Source organism: Kazachstania africana, chromosome 2, assembly GCF_000304475.1.
Source record: "Kazachstania africana CBS 2517 chromosome 2, complete genome".
NCBI lineage: Eukaryota > Fungi > Ascomycota > Saccharomycetes > Saccharomycetales > Saccharomycetaceae > Kazachstania > Kazachstania africana.
In genome coordinates, this window is record NC_018941.1 from 814,117 (window position 1) to 831,960 (window position 17,844).

Sequence of the window (17,844 nt, forward strand, 5' to 3'; positions counted from 1 at the left end):
TTTAACAAATACCAATATATGTATTTTATCTATCATCTTCACTGTATTATTTATAAGGTAATGTGTAATATTCAATTTTTGTACTCGAGTAATGTTCAAGAGGGCTGGTATTGCTAGCTAAATTGTGGTTTTTAGCGCTCCAACTGAAAAAAGTTCAAGTTCTGATCTTCTCGACTTTGCGATGCGATAATATTTCGATGTCACCGAAACCCTTAACAAGAACCCAAGACGGGCTGAAGTGAAACATAATCATTCCACGAAGCTACTATAATTAGAAATGAGCTCTCAATCTAATATATTAAGTTTAATCGACGAATATGTGCCCGAAAGGTTGAAAGTGAGCTGCGACAGATGGCTGAGGTATGACCAAAATGAAGAGACCCGCAGTGAGATACTGACAATTATAGGAAGAAAGGACTGGAAAGAGCTGGGAAATAGACTGGAAGGCAGAATCCCTTTTGGGACAGCTGGGTTAAGAGGTAGGATGGAAGCCGGATTCACTCGTATGAATTCTTTGGTGATTCTTCAAACTTCACAAGGTTTGGCTCAATATATAATGGAAAAATTTCCACAGAATTTAAGCGTTGTAGTTGGGCATGATCACAGATATCACTCAAAAGAATTTGCTGATATTACAGTTGCCACTTTTCTTAATGCTGGATTTAAAGTCTTCTATTTGAATACGGAAAATGAGTTTGTTCATACGCCACTCGTCCCATATTCTGTAGACAAGCTAAGGTCCGCCTGTGGTGTCATGATAACTGCAAGTCACAATCCAAAAGATGACAATGGCTATAAAGTATATTATTCCAACGGATGCCAAATTATACCTCCTCACGATAAGAATATTGCATTAACAATTGAGAAAAACCTGACTCCTTGGAGCAAAGATTGGAACTGGAAGGATCTATTCAGTACAGAAGAAAGAAATGGTAATTTAGAATTTAATGGAAACAAAATGTTTCTTGCTTATGTACAAGATATCACACGATATGTTTTTACGAATGGTTCACCTATGCTGAAAACTGGAAAGCCATGGTTTGTGTATACTCCAATGCATGGAGTTGGCCACAAAATATTTGGCCAAATAGCAAAGCAAGTTCTGGGTTTGTCAGAAAATGTTGATTATTTTTCTGTCCCAGAACAAATCAAACCGGACCCGTCCTTTCCTACAGTGAGCTTTCCAAATCCTGAAGAAAAAGGTGCATTAGATATGGCCATCCAACTAGCTGAAAGAGAAGGATTAACTTTGATTATTGCCAATGATCCAGATGCAGATAGGTTTTCAGCAGCAGTTAAGGATAAGAGGTCTCATGAATGGAGACAGCTGTCTGGAAACGAGATTGGATCTCTTTTTGCTATTTTCAAACTTCAAGAGCACAAAGAAAAAGCGGCCTCTAGAAAGCCTTTGGCAATGTTGAATTCGACAGTTTCATCCCAAATGCTGAAAAAAATGGCACAAGTTGAAGGTTTTCACTATGAAGAAACCCTGACTGGCTTCAAGTGGATTGGAAACCGGGCATTACAGTTGGAGCAACAAGGCTACGACGTGTGCTTCGGCTATGAGGAAGCTATAGGTTACATGTTTCCGTGTATGGAACACGACAAAGATGGAATAATTGCATCTGTTGTATTTCTCCATATGTATTCAAAGTGGTTGGAACTAGAAGGACTAGGACCACTTGATGTGTTAGATCTGTGCTTTGAAAAATATGGCGTGTTCTCTGAGTATAATGGTTATTATACAGTAGAAGAACCGGCTTTAATCGAGAGCGTATTCTCTTATATTAGAGATGAATATTGTCCTAAGGCTCGACCATATCCGGAAAAGCTTGGCAGAGAATTCTTCTTAACATCTTTCAGAGATCTTACACTCGGCTATCAGTCAGACACTATTGACTTTAAGCCAACGCTCCCGGTCGATGCATCATCTCAGATGATTACTGCCACCTTAAAGCCGGAACGTACCGTCGGTCATGAAGAGATAAGGTTCACCATTCGAGGCTCTGGCACAGAACCAAAACTAAAGGTTTATATAGAATCGCACGCAGCGAATAAAGAAGCTGCTGCTAATCTTGCGCACCTCACATGGAATGTTCTCAGGCGGGAGTGGTTTAGGCCCGAAATAACGGGTCTGAAGACTTCCTTTTAATCTTCAAAAATGGTTTTCACGATCATTAACTCTTTTTTCTATTATTGGTAATATATATAGTTCTGTATATATATTATGATGCCTAGCTCATATCCTTTTTTGCAGTTAGCGCTGCAGTTCGTCCACGTTTTTGCCGAAGAGATTCGAATAAAAATAAGGCAGCAATAATAACGCCTACAACTCCCAAACCTATTCCAACATAAAGTGCAGCCCTGTACCCCTTCAAAAGATCGGTACCATTTTTGTTCACTTGAATTTCTGCAGTGGTACCCATTCCTAAACACAGAGAGGTGGAATAGTTTACAATTGTGTTCACTAAAGACCCTGCCATGCCTTGATACTCCATAGGCAATGCGTCACTAAGGATGATAGAAGAAGCCGGAAATGAAAGGTCCATACCAAATGCAAGAATGATTTGCATACCGAAAGTCATTTTCCAATATGTTTGATGAACTGGTGTAATACTTAGCATTATAGACCCCACAGTAAATGCTACCATCGAACAAAATAGTAATACTGAAGGGCCTACTCTTTTGATAGTAAAAGCCACAGTAAAGGCTGCTATTGTTCCCCATAGAATGAACATACAATGGCTAGCACCTGCTTCTAATGGTGTGTATCCTCTTAGATTCAATAAGAATGCATAGTAATAAAATGTCCAAATACCAAAAGATCCCCAACCCATGAACATAGCTGATAGAATCATGATAATGTTGTGATTGTGTGTGACAGCCTGCGGAAGCAATGGTGATTTAGCGAATTTGATTTCATAGATGAAGAATACCACGATGATTAATAGGGAAAAAATTAAAAGGACAATAATGTAAGCTTTTTCCCATCCAACTATTGGCGCCTCATTCCATACAAAGTTGAACAATATCAAACCAATAACCCCAACAACAGATCCTGTCCAATCCATCGAAAATCCATGTACATTTACAGGAACAGTATCCGGAATTGAATATATTGCCAATACCAAATTTAGAATGCCTGCAAATGCATAGGCATAAAATATCCATGGCCATTGCTTTTCAGCCTTCGTTGCGATCAAACCAGCCCAAAAGGCGCCAAATGCTGCGCCAGTAGGGGCGCACATGCCTATACAACTAATTACAATATTCTTTCGAAGAGACCCGACCTTGTATATATTCCCAACTAATCCCATGACATTCGGCAACACAAATGCAATTCCTAAACCCTGAAATGCCCTACAAATGATAAAAAAAGTAACACTGCTTGAGTAGTTAGCAAAGCCACAAATCAATGACCAAATGATCATGACTATAAGCCCTCCAATCATGGTTCTTTTCAAGCCATAAATATCACCTATTCTACCACTTACCAGGATAAAGGATCCTGATACAAGAGGAAAAGATGCCATTAGCCATGTTTTGCTAGAGGAATCTGCGTTAAAGGCACTTCCTATCACATTCATGGTTGATGTAGCTTGTGTTTGACCAGCTTGGTTCAATAAATTTGATAGCATGCATGTTAAGATAAATAGATACTCTTTCCACCGAGAACTGAAATACGATGGATTTTGCCATGGTGTATTGTTGTCTGAAAACTTTTCAGCATCTGGTGAAGTACCTTCAAAGACCGATATCGCTGATGTTTTTTCGGAGACCGATGTTGAACTATCATAGTTTAGAGTGTTAATCGTTGCTTTTACTGCAACATTGACTTTTTCTTGCTTCTGTTCTCCCGATGCTGAAGTAATGCTATTATCTGAACTTATTATTTCAATCATGTTTGTTTTGTTCTAGTGGAACAACAAATAAGTGCAAAACCTCGATTGAACGGTTACAAGATGCTCAGAACTAGTTCTCTTTATATACTTTACGAGGCTTCTTGGAAGAAACGAGCATTGAAGAGCAATGTAGACAATTTGGAAATTTACAACTTAGATAATGTCTTTGTAATAATTTAGTAAGTTGTTCAAAACTCGTAGCGATGGTAACCAGGCCATGGGTTGCTTCTAGCGTTCCTAATTTTCAGGCAAAGATCTGTAGGAAAAAGAAAAAAAATTAAAGTATGCTGCTAATACTTTCAAGGTAGACTGTTGTCCGGCGATTTGTTAGTTATTCGAAAAGTTAATAAATTTCAAAATTCGAAATGCGTCATATTTACTTCAAAAAACGCGTGAAGCACTTCTACACACCATTGAAGGAACGCGAAAACCATAGCAACCGAATTGCACCACTATTGATGATACGTGTATTCCCTTTAGCAACAGGCAAGTGTCTTTATCCCTTTGATGTATGACTTCAAAAGGAAATATATTGAATAGGGTGGTCAATATTTTAGGAGATGGTTACCATAGAAACTTTTACATTATCTAAAAAAAGCCATGTTGTCATCCATGACCATAAAATGGCGAATACATTTTAGCGTATAGATATCAGAGGGCACACTTTTTTGGCGACTTCATGGAGCTATATTTTTGTGATGCTTACATGAACTGGGACCTGGGAAGGGGATGGAACGGTGTAATAGCTACTCATGTTTTTTTTTAAGTGTCGATCCTACAAATGTGTTGATAGCGACTCTAGACTGCCAATCTGGGAGTAAAGCTTAATACAAACATTAACATTAAATGTATCCATAAAGAGCCAACAACTGAATTTATCATTTTTCCTGGTTAGTTCATAAATTTCATGAGAATGAGTAGTAGGAGAATAGCAGTGAAACAAATGTAAGATATTTCTACAAGTAGGTCTCATTTCACTGTGCTCTCTCGTGTGTTAGCAAAATTTACTCAAAAACGTAGGCAAGTGAAAATAAAAACTCCAACCCTCCAAGCCCAATTTCGAGGTAGATTACCGCCCTATAACTTTCCATGAATCTTTGTTTCTTTTGTGTAGTCGAATTTGTATCGTAGTACCCATACCAAATCCCAGGACAGCAAAAAGCTTATTATTGTATTTATACGAGAACCAGGCCACCTTGATACATTTTCGGAAGTAAGTCACTCGATAGACGAAATGCATCTTGAACTGAGAAGTACATTCCGAACATCACCACTAGTTACATGTCTATCTTACTTTTTCAAAAACATTGGTTCTGGAGTAGTAGTAGCAAAAACGCTGTTAGCTATGCAGAAGAAGTAGAAAAGTAAAGCAGGACCTACAATTTTCATGATGAATGAAACCAGAACAGCTGCTAACATTCTAAAAAGAGTCAACACAAACCTGCTGCAATCAGCCTACAGAGGGCTGAAGTATCCCACTGTAAGATCCACCAAATAATGGTAGAAAGCCCAACTACCAAACAGTAGCCAACCAATTACGGTGGCACTTGTCATTATAAAGCTCTAACCATGGACTATTTCAGGAGGGATAGGTGGTTACTTAGGATATTGTATTTCATAGAACAGGAAAAAATGGTTACGATAACAGAAATAATTGACGAGAAAACGATATAGTTTTTGACCAATCCGACATTGATGCTTCATTTCATACGATGCTGAATGATATAAGGCCCACAATACCAATAATTAAAGCCATCCAGTCCACTTCCATGTTTCGAATATTATTTGGAATTTTGTTAGGTATTGAATATATCCCCTTTACCAAGTTCGGAGCAGTCGCAGAATGAGGCGTTGAATGCTTATAACCATTGAACTCCATGGTTAGTTACCATTGGCACACTCCTTGTCCCTCCTGGAACTGCTCCAGCTAACGCCATGGCACCGATGGGCGCGAGTATTATATCTTTTCGTGGGGTACCTATACCATAAATATTATCAACGAAAAGATCAATATGTTAGATGGCGCAAATGATATATCAATCCTACGTGGAATGAAAGAAGTCCCACTATCTATGTATTTTGAGGCTCCAAAAAGTAATGCCCATATTATAGTGATTACTTCCAATGACGTACATGTTTTTAAAGTCTCGTACATCAGTTGACCGAGCACTGATTAGAATGAACGCGCCAGAAACTGAATTAAATAAAGCTATCGCCCAATATGTTTTTTATATCTACCTGGAATGAATTAGTTGCGATATCCATTTTAATAGGATCTGTGTCATTCATCTATGGCTCAATAATGATGCTATCATGTGTGCCAGAATAATGTATATTTCTGAAGTGTAGAAACAATATAGAACGGAATTTTCCAACTGGAATCATAATTTGAATGTTCTTCTCCGAATGTTTCATCTTCTAAAACTTAACCTTCACATTACGATTTCATCACAACCCTTGTTTTCAGTTGTTAATTTATTACTCTTGTTTACCGACCTGAATGAATTAGTCAATCGAATTCCCGCCTCCCAAGAAATATGGCAGTAGTTGTGCTCAATAATCCTAATTACCTTACATATTTCAATCCGAAGGATTTCGAACTAAACTTTACCCGTAAAGCATGTATCAAACTGCAAATGATTACTAAGCTCTACAAGTTCAAAGCTGTATAGATTACGCCGTTCCTGAAAATGTCGGTTAGTTCGATTTGCCAATTCTTTTCTCGAAGCGCTCCGAGATATATATGTATCAAGGGAAATTCTTCAACTTGAGCACACTACAACTTATTGCTAGTCACATTGGATAAGTACAAAATGTCTAGTTCAGGCTGACGAATGTAATGTCGTAAAATAATACCTAATTATTATATGTGTATATATGGTTGATTTATTAAAGAAAGAAAACAATGATTTCAATTTGTACCAATAAAGAAAAGCTAACATTTATCTTCCTTTTTTTCATTTTGCCTTCTCTTCCTGTATCTGATCCATAAATCTTCTGCCATATAAGAAAACGAAAATGCAAAACCCAATGCACCTAGACCAATTGCAACATAAAGGGCAGCTCTATACCCTTTCAATACATCCTTTCCTCCGTTATTATATTGAACTTCTGCGGTTGTACCCATACCTAAGCATAAAGATGTTGCATAATTAGTGATAGTATTGACTAAAGAACCCGACATTCCCTGGTATTGCATAGGTAATAAATCACTTAAAATAATGGAGGAGCCGGGAAAGGATAAATCCATTCCAAGAGCTAAAATGATTTGCATGCCTAAACTGTTACGCCAATATGTTTGATCTGGAGAGGTAACACTGAATATTATATTACCACAGGTAAAGCCAATGGAAGATAAGCAAAATAAAACTGATGGACCCACTTTGTTGATTGTGAATGCAACAGTTATGGCAGTCAAAGATCCAAATATAATGAATACGAAATGAGTGCTGCCTGCCCATAATGGACTGAAATGTCTTAAATTCAGGTTGAACGCATAGTAGTAAAAAGTCCAAATTCCAAAGGCACCCCATCCAAGGAACAGCGAGATGATGATTGTGACAATATGACGATTTTTAGTTACTTCTGGTGGTAATAATGGTGATTCTGCTTTTTTTAACTCGTAAATAAAGAAAGCCACTAAGAAAAAGACTGCAACAATCAATATTACTATAATATATGCCTTTGACCATCCAGAAATTGGGGCCTGATTCCAAACAAAGTTCATTAGAATTAAACCAATAACGCCGAGCAGAGACCCAATCCAATCCATCTTCAAATTGTAGATGTTTGTGGGAACATGGTTAGGTATCGAGTAAATCCCCATAATCAAATTGATAAAAACAGCTATGGCAGTAGCAAAAAAAATCCAAGGCCATTGATCTTTGTTTGAATCAACGATGAGTCCACCCCACATACCACCAAATGTCTGACCAACGGGGGCCATACAACCGATAAAACTGATAACAATATTTTTACGCATAGATCCAACATTGTAGATATTACCGACAAGGCCCATGACATTTGGTAAGACGAAGGCTACACCTAATCCTTGGAACGCACGACAGATAATAAAGAAGGTTACATTTTCGGTATATTTTGAAACACCGCAAAGAATGGACCAAATGCAGAAGATGATATTACCTCCAATAAAAGTAGCTTTTAGACCATATATGTCACCTATTCTGCCACTTACCAAAATAAATGAGCCAGATGCTAGGGTGAAAGAAGCCATTAACCAGGTCTTTGCAGCACCATCAGAATTGAGCGAATCTGCCAGCACATTCATGGTTGAAAGAGTTTGCGTTTGGCCAGCTTGGTTCAAAAGATTTGCTAGCATACATGTTCCTATGAAGGTATATTCCTGCCAGCTGGATTTAAAGTATGTTGGGTCTTGCCATTTGGAATTATTCGAAATGGATGAAACATCATCATCAGTGATACTTATCTGATCTTTTTTAACTGAGTCAGAAAGCACATCAAGAGAAGTTTGGGCCGTTACTGTTGTTGTTTGAAAGTCCTCAATTGGATTTTTTTCCTCCTCCTGTTGTTTAAGTTTTTTTCTGTAGAGCTTTAGCATATGTGGTTATTCAATCTGTAATCTTGATTCTTCTAGTAAATTCAAGCTATAAAGATACTACAAGACAATAATTTAGGATCAAATGTGTTGAAATGTTTCGTCATTTATATACCTACAACATCTCAAAAAAAATATTTTGTTGTGTCAGCAGCTGTGATAGTATTAATGCAGCTAATGAATATCAGTGTAAAGCAACGAGTACACACGGGAGAAGTCCCAGGTGCCATAACTTATACATTCTTTTGTAGTTCTTTACGCTAGTTGCATATGAACCGGCGTAGTTCAATAGTTTCGGAGGATTGAACTCATTGACTACATCGACTTTCAAGTGAGAGAGGTACGGCCGCTTCATAAATGCTATAAATTTTTCCCAAAATGTCCATATTTCCGCGGATTTTCGGTAATTGTTAAAGAAATCGAAGCGCGTAAACCAAACGACGACGCGTTTAAGTTCAGTTGTTGTGACAACAGAAACATTGGTTGATATGGAAACACGCAAAAAGTAAGTTGTGTAACTTAAAAATGCTTCAAATTCAGTTGACGTGACAACAGAAAGATTGGTTGATATGGAAACGCGTAAAAAGTAAGTTATATAACTTACAAATGCTCCAAATTCAGCTGGCGCGACAAGAAAACATTAGTTGATATGGAAACGCGTAAAAAGTAGGTTGCGTAACTCAAGAATCCTTTAAGATTGGGGTCAAAACGCCCTGGCCGTTTAGAAATGAGGCAATGCCCCAACCCCTTCGTTGTCAGAACTACGAGTAAATTTTACTGTTTCCGGAAAAGTATTGTTATATAAATGAACTTAATTGAAACGCGTCAATGCAGATGTGCCGTTTGCGATTGTAATAGAATCTTTGTGGGGGCCGTGATTATATAGTTGGATATATTTTATTTGGGGCATTACCCTTTTAGATTTGGAAGCTATTTCTTACGAATACTTCCACTTTTACCAAAACGAGTATACCTCCATAAGTTTCATATAGATAGAAAAAATGAGCTTACTTTAGAATTTTTATTCATTTCACTTTTGTTTTCAAAAGATTGAATATTGATAAATTATATGGTTACATTAGAAAAGAATATAGTAAATAATTTCAAGGAAACGAATTCAATAAATCCATACTTGAATAAGTCAGACGCTTTTTTATGTAGTACATCAATCAGAATTTTGCCAATTGAACAGATCATTCAGTGTTTCTTTTTCCCTTTTCTTTTGATCATCAGGTCTTAAAAGATCAGAAACCGAAAAATTACTGTTCATTCCTGTCCCACCTAAACCAAAATTTCCGTTGTATCTTCTTGGCCTTCTTTGAACAGCACCATTTTCTAAATTTAAGTCAGTATCATCTTTGTTAGCGTCTGAACTTTGACTAGATAGTACTTTTGGGTTTATACATTGTCCCGTTGTCTCAATCGAAGAAACGTTCACCAAGTTATTTTCTCCTGTAGGCTTAAATGGATTCGCTAACAAAGGAGCCAATCCTAAAGATCCATCAATAATATAGCTGAAATCAGAAAGATAATTTTCAGTACTTAACATATTGCCAGATTCATTCTTGTTTGTCAAATCTTGCTTGAAATTTATGGTTTCCACGTTGTCATTTTCGGTGGCATTTGCATTCTGTTTGTTCACTCCACTTTCACCGGTATTTGAATTTATCGACGAAAAAGGAATTTCATTATTGAGTAGCATCATCATTGTTGTTAAACTTTGGTTGTTACTATTATTTTTCAGATTAGAGTATAGTAAATTATTATTCACCTTGCTATTCCCAAGCAAATTTTCTTTACTTTGAAAGTTAGGAGAGAAGATATTAGGTGATATATTAAATTTACCTTGATTTCTTAACAATTGTTCCATGTTAAGCGTACTGTTGCTTGCTGTATTCACTTGAGAAAATTTGGGAATAAGTGAATCATTAAAAGGTTTTTGATCTATCAAGTTAATGCTCGAGCCATGATGGCTGTTTATTTTGTTCAATTTATCAGAATTGAAAAGAGTAGCTAAGTCCAAGTTACTAAACTGATAATAATCGGAATTTAAAATAGGATCAACTTGCAAAGCTTCTGCAAACTCATTTTGGGTCGTAACCACAGGATTGTTTGTATTGCTATTGGTTTTGTTGATTAATGGAGCAGCATCTGATGGTGTCACACCTTCATTATCAATGAGTATTGGATGCAAAGAATTGATATCATTTTCAAGTTCCTTCTTGACCTTCTTTCTTGATGGTTCGTCATTATTATTACCCTTATTTTGATTTGTCCTCTTTTGGATAGGTAAATTTTTCACTAATGGCTTACCCATTAATTTATTATAATAATTCAATTTTTTTTGCAACAATTTTTCAATCTTTTCAGGTTTTGTATTGGAATTTTGTAGAAATAAATTCAAAGTTAAATCAAGCAATTTTAAACTATGCCATGATATGATACCTGGTAAATCTAATTTTCTATTTGCTTCAATATCTTGTACACAATCCAATAAAAGTTTCTTATTGTCAATAAATAACGAGCCACCCTTAATATAGTCTAATGAGCCCTTTGCACTTATTAATGTGAACCTTGTAAGTGTTCTAGAAACGTTGAATGGCATTGGTAAGTACTTATCTCTAATCATCCTTAAAGCATTTAGCATTGTGTTTGTTGATTGTTGTAAAGACACATATGAAGTGGAAAACCGATCATTATAAATGACATCATTACCAGTTTCAGTAACTTTATCCTCTAAATCTACCTTTGTGGAACATACTGGTAAATGAATCATGCATTTAGCCAAAAAATAGAAGACAATCAAGAAAATTGTGTCACTGTTTTCAGTGTCTAAGTCATTCAAATTTATTGTTCCATTAACGTCAAGTTTAAATTGGAATTGTTCCGGCAACCTACTCCTCCAATTATCTAATGCATTTTCATGAATCAAAGCCACTTGTCTTGATATTGAGGTCGACATATTTCTTTTAAAAATTGAATCAACAATGTTACCTAAAACTTTAGCGAACCTAAACAAAGTCAAGGAAATTTGAGAAACCGTACCTTCTAATTTGATAGACGTTCCATCTATAGCATCCATTGTGGTGGTGTTATCTACGGGCAATGCACATTCGATTTCGTAGTCTTTTAATAACCTTGGTACACCTAATTGTAAGGATGAAAAGACATCGAGATAGTAAATGGTCCAAAATAATAATCTTCTATTACTTTGTTCCAATTTTTGCATTGTAGAACCCGAGCCAGTCAAGACCGCACTTGGACAACGGTGAAGACGTAATTGATGGGCCATGCTGATTATATTCCCTCTTAGCTCATAAATTTGTTCGATGTTACCCATATTTAAGTGATAAAATAGTAATAGAGCCAGTAATTGAACAGATTTGATGGATGTTGTGGCAAAATCATAAACTGGATTTTTCGGTAAAATGTAAGTTAATTGATGATAATAAGTTAATATTTTGAATAAAGAGTTGTTGGATTTATGTTCTTTCAATTTTATTAACAGTCCCATCTGACACATTACCATCAAAAAACAACCAAAAAACTTGTAATCTCTTAGATTATTGGATTGATTTCCCTGAATAAATGATTGACATTGTATTTTAAAATTGTTGTAACGATTGAAAAATTCTTCTTCATTAAGTACTGGAATTAAATTGGACCAATGATTGAAATATAGATTGGTTAAATCATCAATATCATCAAAAGAGAGTAACGTTGAAGTTTTTGAGTCATTTGATATATTAAATTTTAAAAGATCTGTGAAGAATACATTTAAATCATTAATTTGCCAGATGTTAGTATTTTTTAATAATAATGAATTTTGAGAATTGTCCATTAAAAAATCCGATTTAGGAGATGGTAAAGAATTTTTCAAAGATGATAACAAAGAAACCGTATAGAGACATTGTTTTGAAGTGAAGCCATGTACTTGCCTAATTTTAGCTAATAATTGTGGAATAAATAAAATTTCTTCAGTGGATCTAGGGACTGATAATGAGACTAATATTGCTAATTGAGTTGCTTCTTCTTGATTATTAATTGATTTTAAAGCTTTTGCAGCTACAAGACCTGGAGCTTCGCTTTGTTCAAAAGATATTGATGTTGGATCATTATAATTTGTGGCCACAGGCTGAGGATGTAATTTATCTGTACAACATATACCATCACATACATGAGTTGTTGTGGTTGTGTTATTATTGCGTATATTCGATTTTAAGTTTTTCGTGTGTGATTCTAATGGCGAAACTGTCGTATTTGATTCTGGACTTCTTATGGTGCCATTTGAATTCAATTTATTAGCGAAGAATGGAGATGAAGAAGAAGAAGTTGACACATTAGATTGATTTTGTTGAAACATTTTGTTACCATTATTCAATTCCGCCTTTTTTTGAGTTTGGTTCAAAAGGTATAAATTTGTTTGTGATATATTTAATGGTAATGAATTCGGTATTGTAGTAACATCATTTTGTCGATCTTTATTGAGCTCGCCTTTAATATTATTAGTACAATCCGAATCACTATTCAATTCTATTATACATCTATCAGTTGGTAAAATATTTGATTTATTTGAAGAGTATTTAGCGACCAACGAAATTTGTTGTTCTTTCAAATCACATAATGCTAATAATCTTCTATTTTCAGCTTCTAATTCTCTTACTCTTTCTTCTATACTTTCCGTATAGCCTCTAGGATATGCTTTTCTAATTAATTTATCACTAACTTTACATTCAAATCCTACAGCGGCACATTGAGAACATTGTGGTTTTCTTCCGTCGCATCTTGTTTTTTTAGATCTGCAACGATCGCATGCCTGAGTTACTCTGTAGTTAGAAGAGGAAGGATGGTTAACGTCACTATCTTGTTTTCGTGGATCACTAGATCCTGGTTCCTTTTTGACCATTATGACGGAGTTCAAAAAAAAAAAATAAAGCTCGCTATAATTTACTCTCTCGATACCAGGGCGGCAAATCCTTTTTTTACGATTTTTTTTGTGTGTGAAAAAAAAATATGGTAAGTTTCTATGCGAAGGTCTCAAAAATCAAAGCCAAAAAAATAAGGAAGAGAGAGACGAATAGAATCGAAGGAATTTATTGGAAGGCAAAGCTGATACCAACAACGACTAATAATATGAAGAGTACTTGCTAACAATAACTAGGCACCTAATAGATAGATGCAAATAGGATGATAAAATATAGAGGGGTTTTGGTTAGCAAATATACTTGGGAAAAAAATGTTCCTGAAACTCACCACTTCTTTCTAAATAAAGCAAAAATATAATAAGTCGAAAAGAGTCTCTCTAAATTCTCTTGAAAATACTCAGTAAAACCGGGAACAAAAATAAACTCGAGAATCGTTATATGCTAAAATATGGACAAACGAATTTGCAATGATAGTCTTGTCAAGGAAGTGCCACCTTTATATATATTTGATTATATATATTAATGACACACTTCTTTCCTCCTCTTGAGGGTAACAAAATGAGAGGACAGGAAAATAATAATAACTATAATAAAATAGGTTTAATAACAATAAAGTTAATTGGATATTACCTTTATGCGTCTGATTCAGTAATAATAATCGAGAATATTGTCTTTTAGAAAAAATTAATTGTTCTCTTATATCAATAATAATAGTGAACAAATACTACAATTTTTTTATATCAACGCATATATCAAATACTTTAAACCCGTGCAATTGGAACACTGAACCGATTTTCTTTTTTTTGCTTAAACCTTCCTGCGTACGTCCTGCATGACGGTACACTACAATGCTGGAAGTTACTGGAGAGAGTGAAATGGGCTTACCCATTAATTTTTCTATAAATTTGAATCGCTCGTTTAAGCCTTTTTACCACCGCAACCCAATGGATTTCCCTTTAAGGTAACTGCAAACCTTAAAAAGCGCAGTGACGACGAGTTAAAATGAAGGCAAATCCATCCCTGGCATTTACTTTGAAATTTCTATTATATCTGCGGGGGAGATATCGTAGATAACAGAATACAAAACGAATGAAATGATTCCATTTTATTTCACTTTTTTTTTAAAGACGTTGAACGGCTGAGGCCGGTTTCCTTTAAACAATGTCTACAGGCAACAATTCCGAGCATCGGTCAAAATATTCGGCATCTCCGATTCGTCAGATTTTCATTCTGTCTTAAGCAATGATGACGAAAGTATACCCCTTCGCCCTTTCCTTTCCTTCCCTTCCCTTCACTAAATTTGCCTACTCTATATGGCGGGGTACTGGTGCAGAAAGGACGAACCTTGCAACACATTAATGATACAGCGTATCTATTATTCTATTGGCCCAAATAATGCGAATTCAGGCTCCAGTGCAACGTGTTTACCAATATCAGAATGGCATGTTCCATCATTTTTTTTTATCAATGTTTAGTGTGGCGTTATCAGCATGGTGAGCTTAAGCCAGTTTTATGATAAACTTATCCACTATTGCCAAGTATCACAAATAAGTGACGATATCGTGAGCCGGATAAAAGTTTTTCATTTTCTCTTAGCTAACGCCACGCCACACTGGGACAACTTAAAAAATACAGTCAAGGTGAACAATCCTTTTCCGCTCATTGCTCGTTCAATACGTAATTCTCAAGAAAAATAAAACTGGTGGTAAATAATTCGACTCATGATTAAACTGGTAATAAAATCATTACTTAGCAGCCTATACTAATCCATTTTGATTTCAATCGTCGAACTATGATACATATATCAAAGCTAATCTTCAAAATTACAAAATTAACGCTTATTTTCTGGTGTCTATACATTGTTTTATCTCCAAAAATTCAACTATCAAATGATCAAATCTTAAATACTTTCATACCTTCACTTATAAAGGATCGCAGCAACGACCCAAGCCTCACATTAGTAGTAGCACACCCAGATGATGAAGTCATGTTCTTCTCTCCTACTCTTCTACAATTGGATTCTCATTTACCTCCAAATTGTAAATTTAACATTATTTCATATTCAGATGGTGACGCTGAAGGTTTGGGCTCGTTAAGGTCAAATGAACTGGCGCATTCAATAGATATGCTAATTCCGAGAAGAAATAAAGAAATTTTCATTTTCAATCATACGGATGGCATGAATGAAGTTTGGGATAATAAACTGATGTTGCATCAACTAGAATCTATACTATCAGATTCTCAAACAAATATTCTACTAACGTTTGACCAATTTGGTGTTTCTAACCATATCAACCATAAAGCATGCCATCAAGTCGTCACTTCATACATCCAGTCTCATGCTAAGAACAATTTTGCTCTTTTACTTGATAGTTATTCTTCAAATCTTTTGAAAAAATATACAGGTTTTGCATGGCAGTTAGTATTTTTAGCTAAAAACTATTGGATCCATGGTAAGACACTGCCAAACTTAGATCATTTAGCCCTTTTTAATCCGTATTCTGACTATATTACAGCTTATGCAACAATGTTAAAAGCACATAAGTCTCAAATGGTCTGGTTCAGATATGGATGGTGGTTCTTTTCGAGATTTGTTTACGTAAATGACTTGAAATTATATACTCATTAATAAACAAAAGAAACTAATGCATTACCCATACTTAACGCTACTATTTTTTTCTTCTACCATAATTTCCCAATTATAAAGTCTTCTTCAACCATATCATCGTATGTTTTCTCAAGATTTTCATTCCTTGTCATTTTTTTCAATTTATGCTCCTTCCTGCCGTGATAATAATTCATTAGCTGCCTCTTATTTTCTAGACTGAAACAGTGATCATTAATGAAGGTCAAAGCATTGGAAAATCCTTTTTTTTCGATCAATCTTGACAATATAAAATTTTGATACTCTTTTATTACATTTAATTCAGAGTCGTTCATTCTAGTAGCACAAAAATAAAAGTTATGGAAACAATTTTGAAAGATATCAGTAGCCAATACGAGATTATTATTTTTCTTGAAACACGTTCTCATCACTTTCAAAAAATTGATATTGAACGGAATTCGTCTATTATGCACCGTATACCACCTTTTCATTGTCTCCCAGTATTCCACAATCACTACTCCCTTTTGATCTACCTTTTCATCCCATTCTTTTATGCAATTATTCATAAATGTTTTCCAAAACGTTATTTTCAAATTTAAATCAGGATATACATTGACAAACTCATTTAGAATTTTGATAGCCCTGAACATTCGTTTATCTCTGTAGAAAAATCCATTTATTATCGCCTCTAATACTTCAGATTCAGGAGCTTCGTTCGTAGTATTAACTTGTGCTCTATCACAAAGGGAAATTCCCCATTTTTTTAGTATGTAATCTTCTAGTGATCTTATTCTACCACTATATCCAAGTGAATGGATGATTTCAACGTCCCAGTATCCAATTTTATTGTCCAGGGAATATTTAACAAGCTTATCGAGTGTTGTATTATTAAAATCAAAAATTTTATAGTTCGTATACCATAACTCATGGCAAGCTCCGCAGTTCAATTTCAAGTAGTTTCTCGTTGTAGAGACGTCATATTTCTCTAAAACACGAGGACTCTTCAAAATGAGATATTTCATTACCAATTGTGCTTTTTTGAGTTGTTTAAACTCAACAAAATAATTTATAAACTTATTCATATCTTCTACTTGTAATATTGTCAATTCTTCATGACTACTTATCAACTTCACGTACGTTTCAAACAATTGGAATATTATCTCGGGTCTCCTTTCTTTAATTCTTTGAATATTATACTTTTCACTTAATGCAATGTTAATCAACCTTGCAAATCTATTAAGATCAATGGTGGCGTGCATGCTAGTGATGATTTCTTGTATCTCAGCGTCAAGTTCTTTCGGCGTTTTTATTCTTAACTCTATTTTCGGTACTTCGAATGGCATGCAAAGTGACTTGTTGTTATAGCTCTCCTGTCTTTTTTGTATCAGTTCTCCAAGTGTCAACTGTTTGGATTGTATGGTAGTGGTGTAGCTACTGCACTGTGTGGGACGAAACATATAGCCAACTCGACGATACAGCGCTCGCACTTCCTGCCTCTCCATGTCAATTGAGCCGTAGTATGTACAAGATGAAACTTAGTCTGTAATGAGAATTGTGATTAGCTTGACATCAATGGCTTTTCATGCCGAAGCTTCCTTTTAACTCTTTGCTTTCGAGTTATCAATCATTTCCTAAAACCACATGTCTTAGTTTTTTGAGCATTGAAACTCGCGGACTGCTCTTGAAAAGGAAATCTCATTTATAAATCATGATGATAATTTGTCCAATCATAAATATCAAAATTACGCCCTCTATACTATGGAGGTAGTATTTATAACCATCTTGAGATTGAAAGGTATTACTTTACATAAACATACGAGGTAAGAGGGAGCCTTT

The 17,844-nt window shown here is 35.3% G+C and overlaps 6 protein-coding genes across 6 annotated transcripts; 2 read left to right on the forward strand and 4 right to left on the reverse strand.

The window, feature by feature from the left end:
* Positions 1-277: 277 nt before the first annotated feature.
* PRM15 (phosphoribomutase PRM15) lies at positions 278-2,152 on the forward strand (the record flags this gene model as incomplete). The annotated part of the gene is made up of 1 exon (XM_003955774.1): positions 278-2,152. The coding sequence occupies one exon, from the start codon at positions 278-280 to the stop codon at positions 2,150-2,152; it is 1,875 nt and encodes a 624-aa protein (XP_003955823.1).
* An 82-nt stretch (positions 2,153-2,234) lies between these two features.
* Positions 2,235-3,902, reverse strand: ATR2 (Atr2p; the record flags this gene model as incomplete). The annotated part of the gene is made up of 1 exon (XM_003955775.1): positions 2,235-3,902. The coding sequence occupies one exon, from the start codon at positions 3,900-3,902 to the stop codon at positions 2,235-2,237; it is 1,668 nt and encodes a 555-aa protein (XP_003955824.1).
* A 2,935-nt stretch (positions 3,903-6,837) lies between these two features.
* KAFR0B03940 (uncharacterized protein) lies at positions 6,838-8,481 on the reverse strand (the record flags this gene model as incomplete). Its single annotated transcript, XM_003955776.1, has 1 exon — positions 6,838-8,481. The coding sequence occupies one exon, from the start codon at positions 8,479-8,481 to the stop codon at positions 6,838-6,840; it is 1,644 nt and encodes a 547-aa protein (XP_003955825.1).
* Positions 8,482-9,643: 1,162 nt separating this feature from the next.
* Positions 9,644-13,384, reverse strand: CAT8 (DNA-binding transcription factor CAT8; the record flags this gene model as incomplete). The annotated part of the gene is made up of 1 exon (XM_003955777.1): positions 9,644-13,384. One exon carries the CDS (start codon positions 13,382-13,384, stop codon positions 9,644-9,646), a length of 3,741 nt encoding a protein of 1,246 aa, XP_003955826.1.
* Positions 13,385-15,195: 1,811 nt separating this feature from the next.
* On the forward strand, positions 15,196-16,032 carry GPI12 (N-acetylglucosaminylphosphatidylinositol deacetylase; the record flags this gene model as incomplete). The annotated part of the gene is made up of 1 exon (XM_003955778.1): positions 15,196-16,032. The coding sequence occupies one exon, from the start codon at positions 15,196-15,198 to the stop codon at positions 16,030-16,032; it is 837 nt and encodes a 278-aa protein (XP_003955827.1).
* A 53-nt stretch (positions 16,033-16,085) lies between these two features.
* Positions 16,086-17,510, reverse strand: AEP2 (Aep2p; the record flags this gene model as incomplete). The annotated part of the gene is made up of 1 exon (XM_003955779.1): positions 16,086-17,510. One exon carries the CDS (start codon positions 17,508-17,510, stop codon positions 16,086-16,088), a length of 1,425 nt encoding a protein of 474 aa, XP_003955828.1.
* Positions 17,511-17,844: the final 334 nt, after the last annotated feature.